We start from the raw sequence: 11,376 nt of genomic DNA on the forward strand, positions 1-11,376 counted from the left end.
ATATTTCACTGAACCGTTGGTATTGCGCTGCGCAAACACAATTAATTCAGCGGTGTTTTATTCCCACCCAAATAAATGACCCTATATTAAATTGGAATTTTTAATCAATTCATTGAATTTACCCGTCCTGATTTAATTTAAAATATCTATCGCTTCCGATCTATAGAAATAACAAAATGGAATTTTTATGCAGATTGTAAACACAATTTTGTAGTTTGCCTTTGGCTGTAAAACACCAATAAAATTGTTAAAACAATAAAATATACAACCCTTATTAATCTTCGATAAACGTGATAGCCATGAGGTAGAATTGGGCATCGTGCTTTAGTAATGCGGGAATAGTTTCAAAGGTCTTCTGACCTTAAAACAGTTATCTGATGCAAGTGCTAAACTGCACTTGGACGAAAACCCGCTCGTTTTAACGCTAAAGTTCAGTGGGCGAACTTGTTCGACAATATTTTCGTATTTAGTATTCAAAAACAGCCCAGCACGTAAATAAGTCTCTAAACTCGAGACTGATTAATAGTCGACGATAAAAATGCAACTAATTATTTTATCTAGCGTGAGGAAATGCTATTTCCAACTATACGAAAAGCAATTAAGATAAGGTCGTGTCAAATACTGAAGTGGGTGTGTTTTTTTCAGTTTACACTACTAAATAAAAGGATTCTAAAATAAAGCTGTTATTTGAAGCTGTAGAAATGTTGTACACTAATTTTAAAAACCTTTTTGTTTAATTTGTCAAAACTTTGAAAATGGTTTATAAATAATAAATAACAGAATAAGGGCTTCAATTCTCCATTGAATATCGATTAAGACGGTCTCGACAAGATGGAAGGCACCGGAAACGAGTTGAAAAATTATATTTTCCATGTCGCCTTGAATAATTTATCCGCTCTTTTAGCCTTTGTTTCTTGAAAATAGCAGTGATTTTCTCCTTGAATCAATTGACCTGAAACACTATATTTTAGCCACAAATTTCCAGTAAGCCGCAATAATATCGATTCCGGAAATTTGGTTAAAACCCGGCCTTAGGGCTATTTATATGTATTAATAATTCAATAAAAGCATCCTTTGTCTTGTTAAGCGAATTATATCGGCTAATAGGCTTTCCGCTACGCCCTCCCTGACGCCTTTATCTGATAAATGGCGTTTTAGGCTGTCAAATTATGATTTTCCAACACCAAAAAACATGCACCAAAGCCAATTTAACCGTCTAAAAGTCCATTTTATTGTTCGGACGTAATTTTCCTCGTTGCGAAAATACAAGCAACGAGTTTGTAATAGAAAAGAAGTAAAGCTCCTCGGGGCCCTTGCTAAACAATCGCTTTGAACGGATAGTCAAAGAGATACCCGAGGAAAAAAAGCCGCCGGAAAATAAACTTTCGGATGCAACCCAGTTTCTTTTCTGGGAGATTCGCCTCGGATAATAATGTTTCATTTTTAAACATCCGGAAAGTGGGAAACTTTCACGAAACTATTTAAACTTAGGCCGGGGCTAAATTGTTTTACTCGTATTTGTTTCTGTTGCTACTTCGGAATACAGCAATCCAAAAATTGCTTAACACGATACGATTAAATTGAACCGTTTAAACTTTACCAAGTGCAATTCTGGTTCAGATTTTTTTCCAATTTTAAAACAATAGAACAAACGATTACTTGTTTAAGTTTAGATTTCTTTTATTTTAAAGTTTTAAAGAACAATTTATTTAATTAAATTAAAACCTATTATTAGTCAATTATTCAACGCTTAGCAACGATTTAATAGTATATTACGTAACTAGTGCTGTAAGAAGCATTTTACTCATGGAATTACACACTAAAAATGCTTTAGAGCACGTGTGACGTACTATACTTTACCTACGACCAAATGGAAAGTCCTTTTTTCGTAATTCATACAATTCAGAATAACTTTTCATTAAAAAAGTATATTTTCAACGTATTGACATCATATTTGTACTAATCATAGGTATTATGCCACTAAAGAAAAAAATAATAACGTAATAAAAAAAATTCACAAATCATGTTACTTAAATAATTATTAATGTTGTTCTTAAAATAATTATTTATGGTGACATTACAGTTATTAAGAAGAAAAGCGTACATATCTTGTTTTTCTTATATTACTTTAATAAATTATACACCTCAGTTGAATTATGTATTATTAGTATTAAAAATAGTACTTTCAGTAATATTACTTGATGTGTTTCCTATTGTAAATAATATTCTAGACAAAGTGGTAGTTACTTAAAACTGTATGAACAATGCATTACTTGATGTTCTACATCTAATATAAAGCAAGAAATGAAAACAAAATCAATTTTGAATTATTATTTATTTATTTATTCGGTTTTTAACACTAAAAATTAGAACTTTTCAATCCTTGAATTTAAATGGAGCAGTAAACTTCTAAGAAGCTGTTGTAACGCAAAGGTCAATTTTATAATGTGATATTTGCCAAATAACACATTTAAAACAGCAACAATTAACTATATTAATGTTTATAGCCGTGATGTAATGTGTTTCAAGATAATGTTTGCCATTATGGAAATTTACAAAATAACCTTCACCAAGGTGGACTTTTTATTTAAAATTTGCGCCTGACAACTGGTACATACTTTAATTTTTGCGATATCTGAATTACAAAATGTAGAAAAAAAACCGGTGAGATTTTTAGGTCAAAAATAATATGAGAAGTCAAGATTTAATAAAATATGGTATAAAACACTTGCTGTATAAATAACACTATTAACAAACAACAGAAGGTCGTTGCTCCCTTGTGATGAGTTAGTCACTGATGGCACATTTCCTCCCTCAAGCCTTAGTTGATAGTTTTTTGTGCCGCCCTTTTGCACCTTTCCCATTCCCCAACGTGTTGTTTGCGTCGACAACCCTTACGTTAGTTAGAGCCCTTTTCGTCCCTCTCGTTGATGAAGGATGAGTCGCATCAGGCAAAATGTTTAATATGGGACTTAAGTAATTTATTTCCTAATTAGGGACTTACCAACGTCTTTATCCCCAGCTAAGCCATAAATTCACTTGTTTGTTGCCAATAAATATTTCTTTATGGTGTTCTACCCTAATATAGTAATTTCGTATTGGAAAAATCGGGTTAATCCGAAGTGACGTTGCTGGAATATATCTTGATCGAAAACTTGGGGCACTAATGTCATTTCTCATTTAAAATGTTGTATATTAATGAGTTTCTCTATCTTTCTTGTAACGTGAACCATTCGTGTCGGCCTTTAAACGGCCAATCTAACTTTTGTGCGGTGATTGTATTGATTAATTAATAAACCAGCAGGGCTCATTTATATTTATGACTTCACTACATTCCCCTTTAATGCCTTCAGTTAGATAATCGTTCGGCTAGGCCATTACTTTTTCGGTTCCTCTGACATTTTCAAACTCTCCCCTTGAACCGACTTGTCCGGTTACACGTACACAATTTTTATTTATTCAACCGATAATGATCCCTTTATTCTTCACTTACACGTCACCTCAGTAAATAATGTAACTCGACTTTAATTAATTATACAGAAATTATATAAACGAGTTTTTCCTTCTTGCAGAGAATCATTTCAAGCCACAATAAACTGTTATTCACCGATTAATGGTAAACAGTTAAACATCATTCGAATGAGTTATGAGTGACCTAAATTATATGATTAATTTTGATTACAGTATTGGAATTGGTTCGCTGTTATCGCCGTTGATTTATTGTTCCGATCTAACACCTATTGATAGATAGATCTGTTGCAATCACTGTTTAAGGCTTTATTGATGGAGTTGTTCCATTATTGAAGTATTTTATTATTCAAAAATGTTTTAAAACTGCGATGCATAATTGAGTGTGAAAGCTTCTTTGTCACTCAAAACTGGTTTTAAGATTCAGAGATGGAGCTCAAATTTTATGGAACAGTAAGAAGCTACCGGGGTAGACCGCCGATAATTTTTTGTACACTAAAATGTCCCTTTTGCATACAAAATACTTTGAAATGCCTATAAAATACCTGACAATGCTTCAGTATTGTTCAAAATGCCTCATATTACCTTGAAATACTTCGAAATGCCTTTATATTATTTAAACTGCCTCAGAATTCTTAAATTTAGTTATAAGGCCTCTGGTAATGGGACAATGATAAACGTTGATTCTTAAATTTTTTTTTGATCACGTGGCAGTTTTTAGGTCAGATTAATTAAGTAGCATATCTGCTTTTACAATTTGTACATGACATGTGACCTTGTCAAAATGTCATAAGGATTAATGCTTTAAAAAAATGACTTCCTCAGGTTACCTGATTGCTATTCCAAATTTTGAAGATCCAAAAGCTTTAAATTGATTTTCTAAGGTCAGTCGACTGTTTTTTCAAATTCTAACAAACAAAAATATTTTTTTGTACGATTGTCTGCATTTACGGGTTATATTTTGACGTTTAGACGAATTTTCTAACTGTCATAGACACCTACTTGGACACCTATCATTTAAAAGAAACAATATAGTATTTTTTTAAAAAAATATATAGTATTTTAAATTTAGACAGTAGTATTATTGTAAGACCTACGTCACGTGACTTTGATAATTCATTTTTAAGCTTGCAACACTGTAAAGACCAGTTGACATTGTCAAAAACACTCACGTGACCTTCAAAATGCAGTTTAAATTTTGAAAAATTGGTAAATAAAATTTGGACCGTTGTAAAAACTGAAATTGCAAAATACACGTCACGTGACTTAGATGATTCAATTTTTGAGCTTGCAACACTGTAAAGACCAGTTGACATTGTCAAAACACTCATGTGATTTTCAAAATGCAGTTTAAACTTTGAGAAATTGATAAATAAAATTTGGACCATTGTAAAAACTTAAATTGCAAAATACACGTCACGTGACGTTGATAATGCAATTCTGAGCTTGCACCACTGTAAAGGCCAGTTGATATCTGTCAAAACTAATCACGTGACCGTTAAAATGTGGTTTAAACTTTAAAAACTTGGTAAATTAAATTTAGACTATTTTAGACAGTTGTAAAAGCTGAAATTATAAGAGACGCATTACGTGACTTTGATTATGCAATTTTAGAGCTTGCAACACTGTAAAGTCCAGTTGACACCTGTCAAAAACAGTCACGTGACCTTCAAAACGCAGTTTAAACTTTGGAAAATAATTGATAAATAAAATTTGGACAATTGTAAAAACTTAAATTGCAAGTACACTTCACGTGACGTTGATAATGCAATTCTGAGCTTGCACCACTGTAAAGGCCAGTTGTTATCTGTCAAAATTAATCACGTGACCGTTAAAATGTGGTTTAAACTTAATATCATGTAACAAAGATTTACCATAATAATTACATGTGCGGTCAATTTTGATACACAATGTATTCCTTAAAATATCGCAAAATTTCCTTTATTTAGGCTTTATTTCGCTCAAAATTCCAATGAAAATATCGCAAAACATTTTGAAATATACAGTCAATGCCTCAAAAATTTTATGAAATGCCTTATAAATACATTAAAAATACCTCAAAATGCCTCGTAATTCCTTGTAATACCTCAAAATCCTGGTAATACTGGCAAAGTGCCTCATAATCCCTCGAATTACCTCGAGTGTGTACATAAACCAAAATACTTCATTAACATTTGTATTTAACATTTTTTTGTATTTCTCGAAACAAATGAGATAATAAACTTTACTCTATTATTGATCCACCCTGTACATGTTGACCTGGACAAACAGTGTTAAGAATCTTAAGGACTAAATACAGAAAAAATAGGAATCGACTAAATTTCCAAACACGTTCATTTCCGTTAAGTTTTCGGACGTTCCGCTTAAGTCTAGATCGAACGACACGTCAGAATCAACACTTCCTTTATTTATGTGATTCCGGGATGGTGAAAAGTGAGCCAAGTTTGATGAAAATTCCAGACGCCGAACTCCTCGTACAGCCCGAAAACTTGTTAGAAACTTTGATTAGTTTTATCACGGGGCATCGTCGAGAACTTAGCCGCGGGTGCGATTTCGGATTATTCGAATTTTATTCTTAATCGGCTCATCCAACGACAACGTGATAAGTGCGCTTTATGGATTATCCGACTGCAAAAAGCAGCTACAAAAGCTCAGGTAGTAATTCAAGCTCAGTCAGATAAATTATTCAGATAGTCGGAACGGGCGGTTACCCATCAGTCCAAGTCCATAGAAATTTCCAGTCTGGAAAAGTGACTTGATTCAGTCGTTCTTGGATTATCGCCAAATCATCGTAATGACCCCGTTTATACTGACTCGTTTTGAATGATTGAAACATGCAATAAAAACAAAATTTTTACTAGTGCCAGTCAACATTTCAATATCAATTGCGAAATGAATTATTAATGAGAATGTAGATTTTTACTAGTTTCAAGTATTTAAATGCAAAGACTGACGGTTGCATCATTTTGTTTATGTTTGATCAGCTGAAGGTAATGTGCAACGTTGTCTGGGTCCGGTTAAAACAAAATTTATGGACGAAGTATTTAAATCGGCTTTAAATTATAATTTGTAATGCGTGTTCGTGTCTAAACGCAAATATTATTGGAGGTTGACGGTGTGGTTATTGCGTAATTCGTTATTTTTCCCTGCTTAACAAGCTTTCCACTAAGACCTTTCTCCTATTCTAGATCGACAGGGTTTTATTGCTTGTGGGAAGGAAAATTCGCTTTTCTCTCGACGCCTGGATATTTCCTAGTAGTGGTCAGGAATGGATCTAATAAAACTGTCAAGGAATTTCTCCAACACAGGATTGATCGATTCATTTATGGACATGTTGAATATAGGTCGGTGTCGGTGAACTTTAACCATTGCATTCAAACAATAAATAAATAGTAAACTAAACTTGTAATTTGTCCCTTCAGTCATTTTTTTCTAGTTTGTGATTGGTGAAGGCAAAGCAGGAAGCTGCTTTTTTGACCAATCACACAGTAAGTAACCACAGGGGGTAGTTTGTGATTGGTCAAAAAAAGCAGCGTTCTGCTTGCTGATTCCAAAGTATAAACTGATAGGACATTTAATGACGATTCCAAAAATGTGACTACCTAACTGTACTGAATATTGTAATGTTTTTTTTTTTTATTAGACACGAAATTTAATGAGGATTTCAAAAATGTGCTAAAAACTGTAATTTTCTCAGACCAACTTGGTTTTACAGGCGATTTTGTCGCTGACTGTCTTTTGAAATTGTTTTTCTGTCAATTGAAACTTTGACACCGCTTTTCACCCTGACTGTACTGAATATTGTAGTGTTTTTTATGTCATTAGATAGCAAATTTAATAAGGATTCCAAAAATGTGCTAAAAATTGCAATTTTCTCACTTCAACTAGGTTTACAGGCAATTTTGTCCCTGATTGTCTTTTGAAAACTGTATTTCTCGCAATTGAAACTTTGACACACGCTTTTCACCCTGATAGTACTGAATATTGTAGTGTTTTTTATGTCATTAGATAGAAAACTTAATGAGGATTCTAAAAATGTGCTGAAAACTGTAATTTTCTCACTCCAACTAGGTTTTACAGGCGATTTTGTCCCTGACTGTCCTTTAAAACTGTATTTCTGTCAAGTTAAACTTTGAGACCGCTTTTCACCCTGACTGTACTGAATATTGTAGTGTTTTTTTTTAAATTCATTAGACACGAAATTTAATGGGGATTCTAAAAATGTGCTAAAAACTGTCATTTTCCTCACTCCAACTTGGTTTTATAGATGATTTTGCCCCTGACTGTTTTTTAAAACTGCATTTCTGGCAATTTTTGAGACCGCTTTTCACCCTGACTGTACTGAATATTTTAGTGTTTTTTATGTCATTAGATAGGAAATTTAATGAGGATTCCAAAAATGTGCTAAAAATTTAATTTTCTCACTCCAACTAGGTTTTACAGGAAATTTTGTCCCTGACTGTCTTTTAAAACCGTTTTTCTGGCAATTGAAACTTTGACATCGCTTTTTACCCTGACTGTACAGTGTTTTTTTTATGTCATTAGACAGAAAATTTAATAAGGATTCCATAAATGTACAAAATTGTAATTTTCTCACTCCAACTAGGTTTTACAGGAATTTTGTCCCTGACTGTCTTTAAAACCGTTTTTTCTGGCAATGAAACTTTGACTCGCTTTTCTACCCTGACTGTACAGTGTTTTTTTATGTCATAGACAGAAAATTTAATAAGGATTCCATAAATGTACAAAAATTGTAATTTCTCACTCCAACTAGGTTTTACAGGCAATTTTGTCCCTGACTGTCTTTTAAAACTGTATTTCTGTCAAGTTAAACTTTGAGACCGCTTTTCACCCTGACTGTACTGAATATTGTAGTGTTTTTTTTTTAAATTCATTAGACACGAAATTTAATGGGGATTCTAAAAATGTGCTAAAAACTGTCATTTTCTCACTCCAACTTGGTTTTATAGATGATTTTGCCCCTGACTGTTTTTTAAAACTGCATTTCTGGCAATTTAAACTTTGACATCGCTTTTTACCCTGACTGTACAGTGTTTTTTTATGTCATTAGACAGAAAATTTAATAAGGATTCCATAAATGTGCAAAAAATTGTAATTTTCTCACTCCAACTAGGTTTTACAAGCGATTTTGTCCCTGACTGTCCTTTAAAACTGTATTTCTGTCAAGTTAAACTTTGAGACCGCTTTTCATCCTGACTGTACTGAATATTGTAGTGTTTTTTTTAATTTCATTAGACACATAATTTAATGGGGATTCTAAAAATGTGCTAAAAACTGTCATTTTCTCACTCCAACTTGGTTTTACAGATGATTTTGCCCCTGACTGTATTTTAAAACTATTTTTCTGGCAAATTAAACTTTGACATCGCTTTTTACGCTGACTGTACAGTGTTTTTTTATGTCATTAGACAGGAAATTTAATAAGGATTCCATAAATGTGCAAAAAATTGTAATTTTCTCACTCCAACTAGGTTTTACAAGCGATTTTGTCCTTGACTGTCCTTTAAAACTGTATTTGTCAATTTAAACTTTGACACCGCTTTTCCCTCTGACTATGCTAAATATTGTAGTGTTTTTTTTATGTCATTAGACAGGAAATTTAATAAGGATTCCAAAAATGCGCTAAAAACTGTAATTTTCTCACTCCAGCTAAGTTTTACAGGCGAATTTGTCTTTGATTGTCCGTTCAAACTGTCTTTCTGACAATTCAAAATTTGACACCGCTGTTCCATTTGACTGTACTAAATATTGTAGTGTTTTTTATGTCATTAGACAGAAAAATTAATAAGGATTCCAAAAATGTCCTTAAAACTGTCATTTTCTCACTCCAACTAGATTTAAAAGCCGATTTTGCCCCTGACTGTCTTTTAAAACTGTTTTTCTGGCAATTGAAACTTTGACACCGCTTTTCACCCTGACTGTACTGAATATTGTAGTGTTTTTGTATGACATTAGACAGGAAATTTAATGAGGATTTCAAAAATGTACTTAAAACTGTAATTATCTCACTCCAACTAGATTTTACAGGCGATTTTGTCCCTGACTGTCCTTTAAAACTATTTCTGGCAATTTAAACTTCGACACCGCTTTTCACCCTGGCTGTACTAAATATGGTAGTGTTTTTTATGCCATTAGATGGAAAATTTAATGGGGATTTCAATAATGTGCTTAAAAACGTGATTAACCTACTCCAAGTGAGTTTTACAGGCAATTTTGTCCCTGACTGTCCTTTAAACCGTGTTCAAATTTTAGATGACAATTTCACTGATTTGAAAATTTGTTGTACCACACTAATTTTTACCAAATAACTCGAAAACGGTGAGAGATACAAAAAATTTAACTTAACTAACTAACTTAACCCAACACCGTAAGTTTGCAGGACCATTACTGTCAATATACAGGGTGCACAGGAAAAGTATGGTGGTTCACTGTTTTTGATAACCCTGTACGCAATTATTCAGATAGAATGGCTCGTATAAATCATAAAGCCTTAACACGTTTAACTCCCAAATATACGTCAAACCTTGGGAGCAGTGAACAAAGCTATTGTCAGTGTTATAAATTTGGATTAATGCCAAATTACGAAAATTACATGATCACTTTAACCTCAAGTTATAAAATTGGCTCTAAGTAATATTATACATATTTAATTTTTCCTGGTACGTTCACAGGATAAATAGTTCGTGTAGAAGGCTATTAGTGTAAAGGTTAGAGTAATTTGGATATTTACTGCTTTAACGATTGTTGATTTATGTTTCTGAATTCAAGTTTATAGCTATAGAAGAAAGTTTGACTTTATAATCATATTTGATGTTTAGTAGTTTATGCTTTTAGTCAACACTAATAAAAATGTAGATTTGTGTAATATTTTCAGGAATGTTGTCAACATTGATCCCAAATTTCTTTTACTATTTGAAAACTATATAAATTACTGTTGTAGTATTACAAAACATTAGCACATAGTTGCGACACACGCGTCTTAAAAACGCGGACGTGTGTATGGTAAATATATTCAAAATTATTCCAAAACAATAGACAAGTGGGTTTCAACGGCAACAAGTTCCTTTATTATATACTCCAAGGTGATCATCATAGACATTTATGGATGTAACGTATGGGAAAACGACCGCAAAGTTCAAGTTCCTCTCAAGAATTAATGGGTACAAGTTTCGGCGACCTTAGTGTTATAGTACCTAATTACGTCAACAGTGTAATGTTTTGTAAGTGCTGTATACTCAATGAATTCATTGGTTGTTGTGTAAGTTATCATATGCTAAGAACTCACCATTAGGGAGTGTGCAATCTTAGCTGAGGCAGTACCCGCGATCAACGTTAATCCAGTACAAAACCATCAACAAAAATTGAAAAAATCCAAAAACACCATACAAAACCGATTCATATGACCCGCCGTGACTTTTACATACTGTTACGGTCATCGGCAGTTTCGAACGTCTGATAATGCCCGCTACTGGTGTCGAAACGTCGTACTTCTGCACCACAGTGTGCACTAAGCGACTGCTCGTATCACACTGAACTAAACCGAATAGCGGAGAATTTCCCGACATTTTCCAATGAAACCTTTCTCTTCTCCTTCTCTCTCTCTTTCGTTGAAAAACAGTCGGATGTGTGTAGAGTGGCGCCATCGCGGTGGGGCGCGACAAAAACGCGAAGTAGACCGCGCAGGATTTATTAGCTTTTATATATCAAAAGAATATAAAAGCTTTGCAAGCAGGGAGCACGGGAGATCGAAAATAGAAAAGGGTTGGTTCTTTATTATTGTCGATCCTTTTTAACCCCCGAGGACGGTTTTAACAATCGAAACGCCGCGTGGTTGTTGAATCACGATCAATTGATTCAGTCCCATGCAGATGGTAAATTGTTACGTTT

The 11,376-nt window shown here is 33.3% G+C and overlaps 1 protein-coding gene across 1 annotated transcript in view; it reads right to left on the reverse strand.

The window, feature by feature from the left end:
• caps (capricious) overlaps positions 1-11,023 on the reverse strand; it is a 62,097-nt gene extending 51,074 nt beyond the window's left edge. Inside the window, exon 1 of the mRNA XM_081986438.1 lies at positions 10,775-11,023. Within this exon, the coding sequence (XP_081842564.1) occupies positions 10,775-10,777 (3 nt within the window). The 5' untranslated portion in view covers positions 10,778-11,023. The remainder of the gene's footprint in view (positions 1-10,774) is intronic.
• Between the last annotated feature and the right edge of the window lie 353 nt (positions 11,024-11,376).

Source organism: Ips typographus, linkage group LG9, assembly GCF_016097725.1.
Source record: "Ips typographus isolate SLU linkage group LG9, UJ_Ityp_2.0, whole genome shotgun sequence".
NCBI classification, from domain to species: domain Eukaryota; kingdom Metazoa; phylum Arthropoda; class Insecta; order Coleoptera; family Curculionidae; genus Ips; species Ips typographus.